Consider the following 18,304-nt stretch of genomic DNA (forward strand, 5'->3'; position numbering starts at 1 on the left):
CCTCGTCAACAAACAAAAAGGTCATAAGCCACCACAATGCTGCTTAATGGATTAGTTACAGATCAGTGGCTAATTTGAGATGATTTGCCATCAAAACATTATGCCTTTGACTGAAGGCTGAAGACTCAACAGTATCTTAAGATAAGTACCATCAGCGACAGCTTAACGACTCCCCCCACATTACGGAAGTGCTTGAAATAAAAACACTATCGGCCATCTATCTTATCCATGCCCGATGTTACATAATTCTGTTTATCAGATAAAATAACAATAACTAAATCCCCTTTAACTGAAAAAAATAAAACAGTAAGGCAGTCGACAATAATCATATAATTAAATGTAATGCGTTTTAAAAGAAATAACTTTTTTGGGGTTTTTTCTTTTATATGTACCACCCGAGTGATTTTTTGGCATTCTTTTATTTTTAATGCCGACGAGATCAGGGTTTATAAGGCAACGAATACAGCTCTCTCGTTTGTACTTAACAAAAGTGACATCGCAATAGTTAATAATCGATTTAATTATAAGCGATTATCGACATGGTCGTGAACTACTTACGATCGACCGTGACAAATGTCTCTTCGTGGGGAAACACGATAGAATAATATAATAATTGTCTTTAACTATTAACTAGCTTCCCATGCGGAACCACTGACGTGCACGCCAGGCTGTAAAACCCTTACTTACATCTTAGGATATATGTCTATATTAAGCAGTGATAGCATGTGATTAAGAATTAGCCTCTTGATCGAGGGGTCCGAGGTGCAAATCCCAGGCACCTCTGATTTTTCAAAGTTAGGTGCGTATTGGAAATACATTATCACTTGCTTAAACGGTGAAGAAAAACATCGTAAGGAAACACATACCTGAGAGATTTATAAAAAAAATCAAAGGTATGTGTAATACCAATACGCATTTGACCAACGCGGTGGACTATGGCCTAATCTTTCACATTTAGACCAGTGCCCAGCAGTGGGACGATAATGGGTTGAGGATGATGATGATGCCACTCTCTATGAAATGCTCTTGTATTGAGTCTCAAAATCACAAACAGAAGCTTCTCTTTTATTTATTTCCATAAATAAAGTTCATGCGTCTGCTGTGTTTTGAATCCCGGCTCAAAAACAATGACGTCACAAAACTCGGGATATGTTTTCATGACTGTTTAATGTATGTCGTGTAAATGATGCAACATTACAAAACATTTTCTATAAAACAGCCAAAAAGTTGTTTGATCTGAACATAGGTTCATTGGATAAAAAAAAAGTTTTAATGATCAAAAATATACATCGAAATTTTATTCTACCACACCATAGATTAGTAAAGATTACTCACTCCTAACAAGAAAATGTACCCAGTTTTGAGAATTGAAATAGTTGCGTAAAAAAGTTTTGCCACGTCACCGTGCTAAAATGTCCTTAAAATATTTGTAATAATTATTTATTTATTACGTAAATTACGTAATTATTACGTAAATTAGTTATTTATTCGTAAATTTTCTCTAAAAATGTTTTTATTTGTCAAGGATTCAAAAAAAGAACTTACTAAAATAAGCTGTTTCTGGCTTCATTCAATTTCAAGGCGGCGAAGTATCTATACTACTCTATGTACCACACGTACATAATAAAATTTATACTATTATTATAATTCAGACTTCGGTCCATAAACCCTTGGAACGTACTCGTAAGCCTCTCGTAAAAATGGAGTTGATCAAAATCACTACGCTCATTTATGCCATTTGGTATCTATAGTAATGTTTCAATGACAGTTTCGATTTCGGGCAGAAAATGTCGGCGATCATTGGAAGGCAAAACATTGGATAGATTGATTATTAATTATGGGCAGTAGTCGAAACTATGATATCCACACGAATATCACAAGTGTATGTACCTAAAAATACTGTTTTCAGGTGTCTAAAAATCCCGAAGACTAAGTAAATATTTTGTTATCGACTTAATACGCATGCAGTGAAACACGTTTCTCCAAAGCTCCATTATGTTTGTAAACAGTTGCGAAATCTTCAGAAATAAGAATCAGGTCATCATCTGGACGGACGACGTCAATTTTACATTTCCGCAACAAAATTTATTTGGTGCAGATTTAGGGCGTTTTCGTGGAAGCAGATTGTTTGTTGGTGTCTGTTTCAAATGTTTACGGACTTCTGACTTTTTAGGCCAAAACACTTGTTATGGACACGTAATGACAAACCGCAGAACGGTTAACATAACATTGGATAACAGTAAACATTCAACAAGGGCACGTGACTCAACTACAAAATATTACCTTAATAGGTGTATCGAAAATTGAAAACCAAAAACGGTTTTTATTGCGAAGGTTACGTCTGTCAGTCTTGCGTTCTAATATGGAATCTAGGCGTATTTAATCACTAAATGTGACATCAAATAAATTCCCCTGATAACGTTGCGTTGTTTACCGTGGCGAGAACAATCGCTTCTCCGTACAGCGGTCGTCGCTGTGTGCGTCGTGACGCCAGACGAAACTACACACAAACCGAAACGCAGTTAGCGAGCCTATAAATACGGCTCGCGGCCCTCCGCCCCTCATTCTGCACTGAGCACTAGCTGAGAGCAAACGTCTTTACCAAACAAAACAAATACATCCTACAACATGGTTGTGAAACTATCAGTTGCTTCGCTCTACACCGACGTGTACCCGGCGCTGCCCAAAGCCCGGGGAAGGTCAATGGATTGCGCTGAAAAGAAGCAGAAGCTAACATCTGCTCTTCCCGCGCTCGTCGAAGATGACTCCGAGGTTGAGGCCTTCGAAGCCGAGCAGGAGAGGAGCTACGTCCTTCGCACTGAAGGGCTGAGAAGACAGAAGTCGATTTCTCCCCAACGCCGGGAGAGGATGCGCCGAACCCTCGCGCTGCCGTCGCTGTCGGAAGACGAGGAGCCTTGAACGCTTTACCAGTGGAGATAGGAGTGAAGTTTTGAAACTGTCTCCGACAGTCGGGTCCGGGTTTCGGCGATAATTACGGGAAACGCAGAGCGCCGAGACGATCGAGGCCGGCGGATTGACCCCGATTAACCACGTTAAAGTGACAGTGATCGTGAAGTTAAAACTGTGATTGTCAGAAAGTTAACATTTTGAACAAGTGATAAAGTGAAACCAAAATTGAACTAGATGACCAAAGCGTTCCTTACCATTATTTGATAAGCTACATTTAAGCTCTACGTATAATTAAATAAATGGTGTTTTCTATACTTACGGTCTTTGTTTCCCTCCAACTCTCCTCAATATTGGTATGTACAAAACAAAACGTTTAACGTTGCACCGCTCTAAAATTATTCATACAAAAGGAGCATTACAGCCGTTGAAACTAGTCCTCACGCAATGAATCTAGACTCTACCTGCTAACCATTTTGCGTTACCAATTGCTAAGAGCATTACATTCTAAATGTCAACAACATTTAGTAACATTACATTATACAAAATGTCAACAAATTCACTTATATTCACAGAAACACATACGAATTTATTTAAAGCGAATGATTGTTAAGTTTATTACACTTATTGAAATGCATCATAAACTAATTTTTAGTTTTTTTGTTATTTGGCTACATAAATATTTCAGGAAGTTATTTCAAGATTTTACAAATTTCGGTTAAAAGTCTCTTTTTCTAAAGTTAGTGATCACACACATTTAGTTCACAGAGGTATTAAAATCATGAATTATAAAAAAAATATTTCTAAAGATGACACAAGGCAACAAATTTTGAAATTCATGCTCTTGGCCGAAAACACTACATCGTCTCGTGTTAATAACCTTTATAATTACGCACCTAACTTCACACTATCTTATGAACAATGTAGTCAAAATCCAAACATTGATTCACAAGATAATCTATAAATAGACGTAAACAAAGTCGCGTGTTCGTATGTGTATACAAATTTAACTGTCACTTGCAAACTAGGAGTATTTGAACGTACAATCGTACATATCGTGATGTAACTGAATGATATAACGTTTATACATTGTATATCAGTAGATGCATATGTTTGCAGTTCAAAATAATACTGACTTATCTTTATTTATACTTGTCTGTAAGTTTGTGGTTCTGATCAAAGAGTTCCGCAGACCGACAGAAAAAACAAAGTTTTCAAGGGTGTGTGAAGCATACCAATTACAATTTAGTCAGCGTGGTAGACTTTAGCTTCAACTTTTTTGATTTCGAGAGGAAATCTCTGCCCAGCAGTGAGACTGTATTGTGACGGGACAGATGGTTAAAGCGAGACTTGGGGAATTTACTAAAAAATACCATAGGACATAGAAGACACCGATCACCTTAATTTGTATTTTGCAAAAAAATGTGTTCGATGCAAAACATCCGGTAAAAAGTAACATCACAATTTGTATAGTTTACCATGAAGTCAATAAGGACCTAATACTATTTTTACGTAGTAATAAAATTCTAAGTAAAGCCTCTAAGAATTCATATCTAAGTAAAGCCTAGGTATAAATTAAATTTAAAATCATAGGAGACACGAGCGAAAGGTGTTAAATATTACGTCATCTTAGTTTTCATAATAATTATAGTTTTGTTCAAATATTACTTCAGTTCAATTCAATAAAAATTCAACATCACAACATGCATTTCATTTAAAATTACATTATAAGCTTCATTATTTTATTGCTGTATAAAAACAGTTCAGAAATATTACATAGGCATGGGACATCAACAAACACATTTTAAGAAAAACATATTAATTTTTAACAAGTTATTTAATTATTTTTAGGTATATGAAGATACCTTATTTCTTCCAAACGTACTTAAGTATATGTACTTTTAAATTTTTCAATTCCTAGAAGAATACCGAGATTTTCAACATTTAAACTTTTTTCTGAAAACTCCCATAAATCAAATCTCGGACAGCATGCGCCTATTAACAGAATCATTAAAGAATACAATACTGTCTCCAGGACCTCAAATTTTGACATCTTCTCTACTAATCTTAAGAAGATCAAGTGTACTACATTGCATTACGATTGTGACACTTCATTGTAACTGTATAGATATTATTGTGCTTCTTCAATTCAATTTTATGTTTCTTTTTTTCCATTAACTTGCTTGTAGTCTACACCTATAATTATAGTGGCATTAAGCTAGCCCCTTATGTGTTTTGTTGTACCTTAACTGTATAAATGTTCATTATGTTGGTGTTCAATAAATAAATAAATAAAATAAAATAAAATATGTTATTAGATAATTAGCATCACGTCCCTGTAGTTCCGGGAGTAGAATTAGCATCACGCAAAACTCGTGTTTTTAATGGAGTTGATTACAGATTTTACGCATCACACTGACCACCAGTGAACTGCATGCTCGTTTAATACTTAAATCTTATATTTTTTCTTTTCTTTTTATTTATATTTGTACCTAACTTTTACCTTTATTCTGAATGTCGTTTAAAACGAACGCATGGTCACCGTATCCATTACTAGCAAGTAGCAATCGACGCGTTGTCAACATCTCGTAACAATAAACAGACTTGACCCCTTAGCTAACAATCTGCGTCTTAAACATTGAGAAATCGTAGTCTCCTTACGGACAAAAACACAGCTGTGTATGGAGAATCGCGTCACCTTGGAATATGTATATTAAAACAAGTTTTTTTCATGCGGTTTCATCTCCATACCTAAAATTAAATATTTATATGGTAAAACTAGCTGTTACTTACTTTTACATAATAGATAGTATTAGTATGGTTGTCTCCACAACTATAACAGTTTTGGATTGGCTTATACTTTTTTACAACGTTGAATTTTAATAAAAGTGTTTATATATTGAAAGAATAAAACTATTTCTTAAACCAATTTATAACTTTTTTTTTTATTTCCGCTCAAAACAAATGTCATGACACTTTTTTTTTACGCTATCTCATACAATCGTACCAGCCAGTGGCTATGTAAATGGGACCTTATTATTATAAAAACAACACATCATGATAATAACACAAAATAATTAATTAAAATAAGACTATAATAAAATAATTTGATTATATTTCTAATAATATGTATGCTATTTGTCCATACATCAGACCGAGCTACACGAAAGCGAAGCTGGGTTTGCTACTAAAGGATATTTTTGCGTGAAATTTCCTCTTAAAATCCATAAGTATTTTATGTTTCTTCCGTGTCAAACAGACATACAAAAACTATCTATTACCACCTATTACGGTTTGGTAAGACGCAATTCTGCGAATCTGCGTATGAATATGAAATTGCAGACAGACAATTTAATAAATCTAACATCTACCGATAATATACTACCAGAAGGACCTGCTCTTTAGACAAAGTTCAAATACTTTCCTTATTGACTGACACTGCTCTTTATAAATACATTGAACTTTGGTATCAAACAATTTATTCTGATTTGAAAAAAGGTTTTTATTGTTAAAACTGCAAAGAAAAAATAAGAGTGTTATTTATTTGTAAATTTGTTGTAGGTAATATTCACTTTTTACTGGTACCTAATATTCGTACCAAAAACCTTACTACCTGCTTCAGACAAAGTTCAATACTTTGTTTTCATTGTTTTCGAAATGGCAAAATATTGGACTAACGAGTCAACGTCCGAGAATTAGATGTTTTTCTTTAAACCTCATTCTCATTTCACAAACTCAAACTAATCAGTGGTTGTAAACATTGTAACGAGACGTGTACCTAAGAGGTTGTTCATAGTAATGCTATTGTGTTTCAACAAAGAGTGTTGGACTCAATGCCTTATTCAACCAGACAATGTGACGCCGTAACGTTTTAGCACCTTGTTATTTAGAAAGAGTACGATTTCTGGAAATAGAGTGTTAAATGGCCGTGGTATATCTCTTTTCATGACTTAAACCTTTTTTTCAGTTACCTACCTAGCTAAAAGGTAGACGGGCCATTTACTGGTAAAGTAATCACCGTCGTCAAATATTTGTAACACCAGAGGAGACATTAATATATCTCCATTTATGGAAATTCCTAGAAAATAATTAATAATAGCCAATTACGGAAATTCGTGTACTTAATTTCGGACTATACCTATAATAGCAAATTACTTATAGCAAAATACAAAAGGCCATGGAGGAGGTTTTCCTCTTGCGTTATCTGCTTTATATACGTAATAAAAATATAAATGGGATAAACCCATATGATATGGAGTATACCTATTTATAACTTAAAGTATGACGATATAAGTTAAATTTGATAGCTGGGAAATCCAAAGAAATGCCATAATGCCGCTGAAAGCCAATTGTTTGCTATAAATAAGTCTCTTTCTTCAATTTCTATAATTTCCTTTATATATTTTCTTTATTAACCATCGCGATGAAACCTGCATACCTGAGAAATTAAAAAAAAGTTTTCAAAGGTATGTGAAGTCTACCAGTTCGTGTTTGGCTAGCGGTGGTCTAAGGCTTTATCCTTCTCATTCTGAGAGGAGACCCGTGCCCAGCAATGGGTTGATTGTTGAAATTAATTTATTTGTAGAAATATCACACCATTTTGAGAGATTACGAAACAGTATTACAAGATGGCACGGTAATGATTTGGCTATAGACTCACAGACATTTTTCCTTATTTTTGTTTTTGTGGTAATGCGTGGATCCCTAAGGAATCATTCCTAAAGGTTAATCGGAAGATATATGGATGTTACCGTATGATTCAGCTAGTTTTATAGTTACAATTTCCTAAGTGGAAGTGATGATATACTTACTGCAGGTATGTTAGTTGAGTCATTGTATGCCATTTTACTTCTTGAGCAGGGTTGCCACTTTTTTGGGATAATTGATTTTTTATCTATATCTATACTAATATTATAAAGAGGAAAACTTTGTTTGTTTGTTTGTTTGATTGTAATGAATAGGCTCAAAAACTACTGGACCGATTTTAAAAACATTATCCACGAGTAACATAGGCTATATTTTATATGAAACATATTTGTTAAAAAGATTTTGAGACGGTACAAAGTTTGCCGGGTCAGTTAGTAAGTTATCACTTGGAAAGGAGCATGCCGTACACCTAATGGTAAGTGGCCACTCCCATCCATGTAAACAGTGAGTTTACATAAAATATAGCAGTTTTAATATGAGAAACTTGAAAAGGCACTGAAATGGGTAAATAGTTAATTAACACCCTTTTGAGGCGCTGATTGAAAGTTTTGTTTGGGCGTAGGTATTAAAAAAATCGATACGACGAAGAATTTTTTTTTATTTTCGTACATAATTACATTTATTTCATAAATAATTTAATAATAAATAGGTAATCCTCAACTGCGGAGGGTAATGTTTTTTGAGCGTATGTATGTACTCGTATGTCTCATTCATTGGCCCTGTAGCGAAAATGGCTTAACATAATTATTTTAACATATAAGTTGGCGTTGAATGCGTCCAAAATAATGGGAGTGACAATAATGACACTGGCTATATTTTTAAGCAGTCAGGATTTTTATTTCAATAATAATAGCCAGTTGACCACTGTAATCTTATCTTATTATTATCTTATATCTTAAAAAAACTGTATAATACGTACACCCGAGCTACAGTCTAATATAATATGTTAGGTAATAGCTATAAACTATATTTGTTGGCAACCCTATTTTTCCACGCCCGGTGGGACTACTTCCTTTGACGTAATGAACTCTTCCTCCCCCACTACGCTACGAACACGTGGAATGTATGATTTTTACCTTATGACTTTTAAATTACTTCTCCTTACCAGACGGTGCGATTCTTGGATAATAGTATTACAGTGAAAAGTATCTTGAGTCTACTCCATATATATTTTTAAGGTAGTAAAGCCCACCTCCAAATCTATTTCTGTCTTATAATAACATTTCAAACAATTTTGAGCCCTTATTTTTTTAAACAAGTTTTAATTAATTTCTCATACGAACATAATTTCGAAAATTTTGAGGTCTGGGGTTTGAACCTCACACTCCGCGATTGAAAGCCGATTTTCAATAACCTATCACTGAATTTTGTATTTTTGACTTGAGTATTTTTTTTATAATAAGTAAATATATAATAAAGTACAGAACAATAATATACATAACATATTTGTAAGATAGTAAAAAGGTATTTTTGAAGTACCAACACGTATTTTTAGGTTTTATCATATTTAACGATATTATCGGTTGAAAGTTAACGGTGGATACAATACGTTTATCTGCAAATTTCTTTATCCTTATCTTGATCTGTCTTGGAATGTATTCAATTTACCTATATTTGACCGACATTAATATACAAATGTATATGTATGTTTTTAAATGTAATGGATCATTTATAAGACAAACGGTTAATTACTTTTGTTAGCATTGAAAATTGTCAAGGTCGGAAAAGTTATACAACAAATTAAATAATAAATTAGGGATGTTATGGATATGACATTTGTGATTATTTAAATATTTAAGAGTAGCAGACAAGCATGCAGTCCACTTGATGGTAAGTAGCTGCTGTCGTCCATGGATATCTGTAGAATTCGATATTCCTACCTGAGATCGGCCACAGATGCGCCGCTATCCCCGAGGACTAAGCAGGAACGCCTCAGACAGAAAGTCTCCCTTACCACACCCTTTGAACCAGAATACAGCAGCGCCTAACATCATCCGTACTTATCATCGGAAAGTTTTCGAACCTTATCGATCGTACGTGTAGGCGACGCGTAGTTGACTTTATATAATCGTTTATTTTCTTTTTATATTATCTGTATTGTTTTATATTTCATCTGTGTTTTGTGATTTTCTTATAATAGTTTTGAGCTGTCAAAGAGCCTTGTCACGATATATTTGAGTTGCTAAATAAATTTCCTTAAATATTGCTTTCTAATCTTTTCGTGGTTATAACCCAATCATCGTTCGGTTCACAACAGTACGTTTTTGAAGAGTCCAACGCGACTTGGCCATTATCACTTTAAACATCCTCCAGTTGTGTGAATAGACGTTGCTTAGCAGTCTAAAAGGATTCCAGATAGTCCATTATTCTACATATTATATAACTCTATACGCTTATTTATGTCTCTTTAAGCATACCAAGCCCAATGAAACGTACTCGTAAGTATGTAGGTCATGCTACAGTCACAATTATCGAAATATTGCGAAATAGAAATAAAATTATGAAAGTTTTAATTGATATAACAGGGCCTGTTTTACAGAAATCTTCAAAATAAATGATCATGATAAATACAATTATTTATTAAAATGCTTTTTAACATTTTCCATTGCATTGCAATAACAAATAAGTCTGCGTTAACTAAGTTTTTCTAATGATTTTTAGTATATAAGTTTAGCCAAATAGATCGCCTTTCCATTACAAAAATCTTACGCGTACAAAACGGAACGCTTATCTCTCCATCAGCCTATTTATACGAATCCAGTACAAGGAAACAAGGGCTGACCTAGAAACCGATACAGTACCTTTTATGTACAAGCCGTATCGCACCCAAGTACCTACTATTGAACTTTGCCACTTATGACGAATGACGAGCAATGAACCTTGCCGATCCTTACTAAAGTTTTGAAATGTATATGTACATGATACAATAGCCGCAAATTATACGATTTTAATTTGCCACTAATAAGTGGCTCCTATATATGTAATAATATAGGAGTAGCGGACGAGCAAGTTGTCCACCTGATGGTAAGACACCAGACAACTATTTGTACTTGATAACAGCAGTGTTAGGCGCTTTTTTATTATGTAAGAGTAGCAGACGAGCATGCAGTCCACCTGATGGTAAGTGGCTACTGCCGCCCATGGACATCTGTAATCAACCCCAGTTAAGATAAGATATTCCTACCTGAGCTCGGCCACAGATGCGCCGCTACCCCTGAGGACTAAGCTGGAACGCCTCGGAAAAGTTTGTCTCCCTGCTGCTGTGTTCTGGTTCAAAGGGTGTGGTAAGGTCCTTAACAGTACGCTCCAAGCCTCTCCTAGTAGTGGGAAGAGACCATGCCCAACATTGATAAAAAAGGATTGCAACCATCCGATGATAAGAACCGGGACACATATCTTAATGTTTACGACATACGGAAAGGGTCAACCAACACAGGATCACGCTTGACGTTGCTAACTTGTAGATCAATTAGACTGTTAGATCAACAAACGGGGCTATGCGCTTTCTGCTCATGGAAGTTTGCCAGCAAATGCAATAAATACAGCAGCCAAATTGACTCCTAATAAGTGACAAGTTTTCTAAGGACAAGTCAATGACCTGCACGCCCAGACAGGGGCACGTTTATGTATTATCACAGGTAATTTATCTACTCTAATATTATAAAGAGGAAAACTTTGTTTGTTTGATTGCAATGAATAGGCTCAAAAAATACTGGACCGATTTTAAAAATTCTTTCACCATTCGAAAGCTACATTATCCACGAGTTACATAGGCTATAATTTATATGAAATATATTTGATAAATAGATTTTGAGGAGGTACAAAGTTTGCCGGATCAGCTAGTATTTTATACAGCCAGACGGAATGCAAATTTTAATTATTATTTTTTCAGACTTCATAAACATTTTAGTAGTGCAACAAACAATTAGGTATTTAGACCTATTTGAACTGATATTTTAACCGACTTCAAAAAGGAGGTGGTTCTCAATTCGGACGGTATATTTTTTATTACTCTACAACAAGATTTTTTTCAAGTTTATTTCTTATAAAATTGTAGTAATAAACGAGCATCATAATATTAATTATCACTTGTGTAAACTGTGAAGGAATATATCGTGTGGAGACCTGCATACCCTAGAGATCTTTAAAAAGAGTTAAAAAAAAGAGGTCTAAATTTGTGAAGTTTAACAAAACGCACTTGACTAGCGCGGTGGACTATAACCTAATCCTTCTCATTCTGAGAGGAGACAGTGCCCAGCAGTGGGATAATAATAGATTGATGACGATACAGTACCTACCTATGAACCGACTGCAACTGCGTTAAGGCATAATAAGTCGTTAAATTCTAATGGGTCTTTAATTTTGACGGAGTTCAGCGCGCCAAGAGTAAATCAGTAATTATCCTGATTAATTATGCAATAGCACATAACTTGCTTACCTACTATATGATGATTTAATCTTTTAGCATAATTGCGCATATAGCAAGATGGTCGTAATGAACAAGTTATTGTCCCTAATTCGCGATAACTTGCAAGAATTCAATAACGAGGATCTGATGACTGTCATAAACATCAATCTTTATGATGACAATCAATCAACCTGAATAAATCCTTTGTTATATAAGTAGAGGATGAATGGTATGGAGAAGTAATTATATGTTTTGCCATAAAGTACCCGCTTTGATCTTGGTCCGAGCTATTAGAAAAGATCAGAGTCCTATCTGTGGTCGGTCATGACATAGAACTAAGTTGGAATGCCTCTTATATTATGCAGTTGTTCTTAGGCAGAAATAGACCTAGATATATGATATGTATATTGTATGTATCTCAAATGATTTAGAAGTAGCTATATTAAGCGCTATTGCTTTCTCGTTTGAAGGGTACGGTAAGGGAGAGTTATATTTTCGAAGCATTTCAACTCATTCCATAGAGGCCGACTAGAATCGTAAACGACGCATCATGTGATGGTCTTTAGCAAAGTTGTTGTGCATGAGCCCACGAAAGTTTCTGAATTGGTACGACCAAATTTATTTTTATTTGTGGCGTAGCAACGCGCGGGGTACAATAAAGTTAATGCCTAATTAATTATTAATTAGTTAGTAATAGAAAATATAATAAGAACAGAACAATGCGGCCAGCTGATAGTACCGTGGTCCAATTTCCTGCACGTTAGCCGTTAAGCTGTAATATTAGACGCCCTTGAGCAGCAGTAGGAAATATAACACTGTTACTATGGCGTTATACGGTCGTACCTTTCATTCACAGGATTAATTCTTACGTTAATTTTAGACTTTTAGATAAATAATGGCAGTGATAGCCTAGTGGTTAAGAAACTCGGTCTCTCGATCGAGGGGTCCGAGGTTCAAATCCCAGGCACGCACCTCTGATTTTTCGAAATTATGTGCGTATTAGAAATTAATTATCACTAGCTAAAACGGTGAAGGAAAACATCGTGAGGAAACCTACATACCTGAGAGATTTATAATAAAAAAAAATCTCAAAGGTATGTGAAGTCTACCAATACGCACTTGGCCAGCGCGGTGGACTATGGCCTAGTCCTTCTCATTCTGAGAGGAGACCCGTGCCCAGCAGTGGGACAGTAATGGGTTGATGATGAGATAAATAATGTCCGATTTTGTGTCTTAGTTGAACATAAATCTTAATCTTATAATGATAAAAGAGAATGGTAAGAGAGTACATGTGTAGTCGGTAAATAAGTACATACTTAAATATTCTCCTCTGTTTGTCCGTTTGTCACGGGGCATGTCACAGGGCACAGGGCGTGTCTCATAAACCGTAATAGATAGAAACTTGATTTTAACAGTTTAAAGGGGTCCCCATATAGCTGCTATGATTACAAATACTAAGAATAAAAATAGTTCATGAAGGTGGTAGAACCCTTAGTGGTTCGACTCCGGCGGCACCACCGCCACACCTATTTCTACCTAATAACAGCGGTGCTAGGCGCTGCTGTGTTCCGGTTTGAAGGGTGTGGTAAGGGAGACAGACTTTTCCGAGGCGTTCCAGCTTAGTCCTCAGGGGTAGCGGCGCATCTGTGGCCGACCTCAGGTAGGAATATCTAATCTTATCTGGGGTTGATTACAGATGTCCATGGGCGGCAGTAGCCACTTACCATCAGGTGGACTGCATGCTCGTCTGCTACTCTTATTTTATAAAAAAAAAAAAAACTTGATTTTAACAGTTTAAAGGGGTCCCCATATAGCTGCTATGATTACAAATACTAAGAATAAAAATAGTTAAAATATACCGAACTCTTCATGTGCTAGCTCAACTTGCGTTTGACTAATTATTTCTTATACTACTTTATCATTAAACTTAGTATTAAACACTTTTAATACTAAGTATAAAACTATACTTAGTATTAAAAGTATACTAAGTATAATACTAACTTAGTATTAAACACTGATTCGTACGTAACTTAAAATGTCTAGTGACGTATTGTGTGTTCTTGTACCTACAATTACAATATACTTTGCCACAAGTGATGCTTATTAAAACGCTTTGGTGAACAACTAATTTGGAAAATTAACGGTGATTCACACATTTCTCATGAAATATAGTGACTTAGGCAATATTTTTGAGACATCTATTCAAAAGTCTTCTGTGACGAACATTACTCGTGGTTGAGGTTTCCAGCTACACAATAGTATTATTTGTATACTCCTGTAAACAGAGCTAATAAGGGTTGAATGTAAATATTGTAATAATTTTAACTCACAATTAGGAAAAGTCATTCATCAATAAATTCAGACTAGAACTAGTCGGTATTGGTGTCGCTTTAGCCAAAACCTAGCAGACACAAATAATAATAATAAATAATAATATTTTTTTGCAATTCGTGTTTTAAATTTCATTAATTAATCATCAAATCACATAAATAAATAATCATTTTAAAATTGATTTCTCCTGTACTCAATTTTCCTTGTTTTTCATCCACCCCGAGATCCATATTAAACATTAATTTACATTAATTTACGTCTTAATAATATTTAAAAAAAATCCGCTCTTAATAAATTTATTGAAATTATCCAAAAAATGCCAAAAACATGTCACTTAGTCAATAAGAATATGTCGCATAATTAGTTAACAAACTGCCATATTTAAGTTCACTCTCAATTACTACCAGTGTCTATAGTAGTTGACCTATTTGACATATCGAGTAGAGTAGAACAACAGCGAAGGACGGTTGCCTGAACACTGCTAACACACTATTCACATAAGTAGTTAACGTTGAACACGTGAGCTATTATCTAAATAAAGTGAAATGAAACATTATCATGCTCGGATCATGTTCATTTTGATTGCACAAACATTGGTAAGTTGAGAAAGGATTATTCCCACCTGTTCTACTGAACAGATCTACCGTAGAACTAATGGGACTTTTTTTCCCAGTAGTTCGTAGTTTAGAAGTATATAAATGTACCATCTACTAGTGGAACTAGTGAGAACATTATTTCTCAATAGTTCTACTACATTTTATTTTAGACAAAAAAAAAAATATTTTACTTCAAAATCAATCGTAACTTTTTGAGGGCACCACTCTGCCTAAATGACCAAAAACATATCATTTTTTACACAATATTTAAATAACATATCTTTATATCATATGAGGGTAGGTAGAAAAATGCAACGCCCAGAAACAGTGGTTTCAATTCGGTTCAAGCATGAGGTCCCGGTTCAAATTAAGATGCGATTTGGTTTTTTGACTAATATTGCTGAGATCTCAATGCTATCGGTGCTATCACTCTGCTGGCTAATTAAACATGTAGAGAGGGTTCCGGTTTGATTCTCATTTAGGCAGACTGAATGAAAAAATCTTGTTTGTGTACTCATCTTATGTGTTTTTGGGTCTATAGGAAAAACTACGGAGAAACCTGTATAGGTCCGTAAATCGCCAAAAATATTTATAAAGGCTTGTAGAATAGAATGAAGTATTAAGTAAAATTGTAGAATAGTTCTGGATGAAAATATGGACAAACAGTGTCTAACATGTAGGTAATGTATAAATGTAGTTATAAAGAGAAATATAGGATATCGTTTCATTAGATATTCTTTAGTTTGATATAATAAGATTACTGAAAATAGAAATCAATAATAATAAAACTTAGTAATTAAGTGTTATATAGCCAAGTACAACCATTCATAATCTACATTCATAATCTACATTTGAAGGTGGTAGAACCCTTTGTGGTTTGACTCCGGCGGCACCACCGCCACACCTATTTTTACCTAATAACAGCAGTGTTAAGCGCTGCTGTGTTCCGGTTTGAAGGGTGTGGTAAGGGAGACAGACTTTTCCGAGGCGTTCCAGCTTAGTCCTCAGGGGTAGCGGCGCATCTGTGGCCGACCTCAGGTAGGAATATCTAATCCTATCTGGGGTTGATTACAGATGTCCATGGGCAGCAGTAGCCACTTACCATCAGGTGGACTGCATGCTCGTCTGCTACTCTTATATTATAAAAAAAAAATAAAAATACTGCCTTCAAGGAATAGAAATATTTTATTTAACACCAGATATGAAATACTACCTGATGAAATTTAAAAATTTGAATAAGCGTCATACAAGACCTTTTGGCAGAACTGTCGTCACACACGTTCATGAATATTCAAATTTTGTGTATGAATAATTTCACGTGAATTAATTCTGTACTAAATTTCAGTACTGTAGGTAAGACCTCTACAGTGGGTATATGTTATAAGTTGATTAAATATTTTATTCGTACATACTCGATTATAGAGCCTTTTTTTTTTGGTTACGAGGGGGAAACCTTCAAAAGGTACCCTGTGCCGTGGGAGCGGCACGGGGTTATGTGGGATTCTTACCGCACTAAAACCCCCCCGGTGGCCGTCCTCTGCGCTGCGTAGAGGACTCCGGGATCTCCAGAGGAACGCAACCGGAGTCCTCTTAGCGCGTTGCCCCATCGGGCTCCTCCCAGGTGAGAGTGACGCTCGCCACACCGGCTGGTGTGCACAACGGTATGCGACCACACATACCGCCGTCCTTCCCGAGGTCGCTGTCCGGGCGGTTCGAGCTCCCACTCTTACGACCCGCAACCCCGGAAGCCCCTTTTAGTCGCCTCTTACGACAGGCAGGAGATACCGTAGCCCTATTCTGGTCCCGGAACTACAGGGACCTCGATTATAGAGTCTGGGCTAAATCTTGTAACTAAAAACTAAGTATTTATCTGTTAACCGTATCTGGAAAATTGTACAGTACTTAGCTCATTGACCTCTTACCCTATTGAAATTTAAATAATAAAGCTTATTATAGCATTCGTAAGAATTTAGTGCGAGTATTTCAATATCTGGGAGCATAGCAAAGGTGCATTCGATTTACAGTAGCCTATACCTTCAGCCATAAAGTGCTTTTTTACGTGTAAGCCACGTCTAAATTATTATTATTTTTTTTTTATGATAATATAGGAGTAGCAGACGAGCATGCAGTCCACCTGATGGTAAATGGCTACTGCTGCCAATGGACATCTGTAATTAACCCCAGATAGGATTAGGTATGCCTGAGGTCGGCCACAGATGCGCCGCTACCACTGAGGACTAAGCTGGAACGCCTCGGAAAAGTATGTCTCACTTACCACACCCTTCAAAACGGAGTACAGTAGCGCCTAACAGTAAGTTATTAGGTAAAAATAGGTGTGACGGTGGTGCCGGCGGAGTCGACCCACAAAGGGTTCTACCACCTTCAAAATTAATTCTAGTTTTCCACACACTCAAACAAAGTTTAGGGAATGCATTTTTTCTTGGATGAATAAATACACGCATGTAACTTTCTGTACCTACCCATGAAATCTAAGGGAAATGCTTCTGTTTTTTTAATTTTATATCTACTTAATGTTCTATTGTATTTATAGCTTTACATACAATACAAATAACAGTCACGTGTACAGAAATACAATACGAAACCGCAGTCCGGTATCAAAACATCAGCTAACCGACACCGCTGGTTACACGGCACAACAAAATGGTCTAGAGAACTCGATAATTACATTATAAATGAATTGCCACCCGCAGTTTTGTTGGAAAGGTGCGCAAATTATCTAGATTTCAAATGAATCAAAGATACATTTGCATAGTTGTAATACTAGTTGAAAACGCATTAATGTGTGTGTGGCATAACCTTGACAATATTGTTATATTTACAGGACAAAATAAAAATGGTAAAAATACAGGTCAAATTCTCTTTTCTTTGGAATATGGTAAGAAAAATACTTCTACTTACGGGAGAATTAATTTACCTAGTTGAGCTTAAGTGGTTGGTGGTGTTACTATTGTCACGCCTTTGTCTAAATCCTATTACAAAATCAACGGTTATTAAATTAAGACAGATATACAAAACAATAAAAAACGTTTCGTAAACTTAAGTTTCTTAAGCATAACGCTTAGGAAACGGCTATTGTTTTAAAATTACAAATGGGCGCATTAATCTCAGTTGAATATTTGTATATTAAGATGACTTTCATATTTAATCTTAATCTTGAACCCAAGTAACCTACAATACATATCAAACTAAAAATACATTTAATATTTTTTCGGTTATACAGTTTAATTCGACACGGTAATTCTAGGATTAAAGTAAATTAATAACAAATTGTTTTTTAATCACTTTGTACAATCATTTTGACTTTTAACAATAATGAAATGGATTTGAGTAATTT

The 18,304-nt window shown here is 35.3% G+C and overlaps 1 protein-coding gene across 1 annotated transcript; it reads left to right on the plus strand.

The window, feature by feature from the left end:
- The first annotated feature begins 2,554 nt into the window (after window positions 1-2,554).
- On the plus strand, window positions 2,555-3,224 carry LOC140754423 (uncharacterized). Its single transcript, XM_073089428.1, has one exon. The coding sequence runs from the start codon at window positions 2,629-2,631 to the stop codon at window positions 2,917-2,919; it is 291 nt and encodes a 96-aa protein (XP_072945529.1). The 5' UTR covers window positions 2,555-2,628; the 3' UTR covers window positions 2,920-3,224.
- The last annotated feature ends 15,080 nt before the right edge of the window (window positions 3,225-18,304 follow it).

The sequence above is a fragment of the Epargyreus clarus genome, unplaced genomic scaffold (assembly GCF_041222505.1).
Source record: "Epargyreus clarus isolate Ecla_fem2 unplaced genomic scaffold, WU_Ecla_fem_2.2 ptg000029l, whole genome shotgun sequence".
In the NCBI taxonomy this organism is placed as follows: Eukaryota; Metazoa; Arthropoda; class Insecta; order Lepidoptera; family Hesperiidae; genus Epargyreus; species Epargyreus clarus.

Excerpts from the sequence above, each read along its gene's own strand:
- LOC140754423 (XM_073089428.1), top strand. The coding sequence starts at position 2,629 with ATGGTTGTGAAACTATCAGTTGCTTCGCTCTACACCGACGTGTACCCG.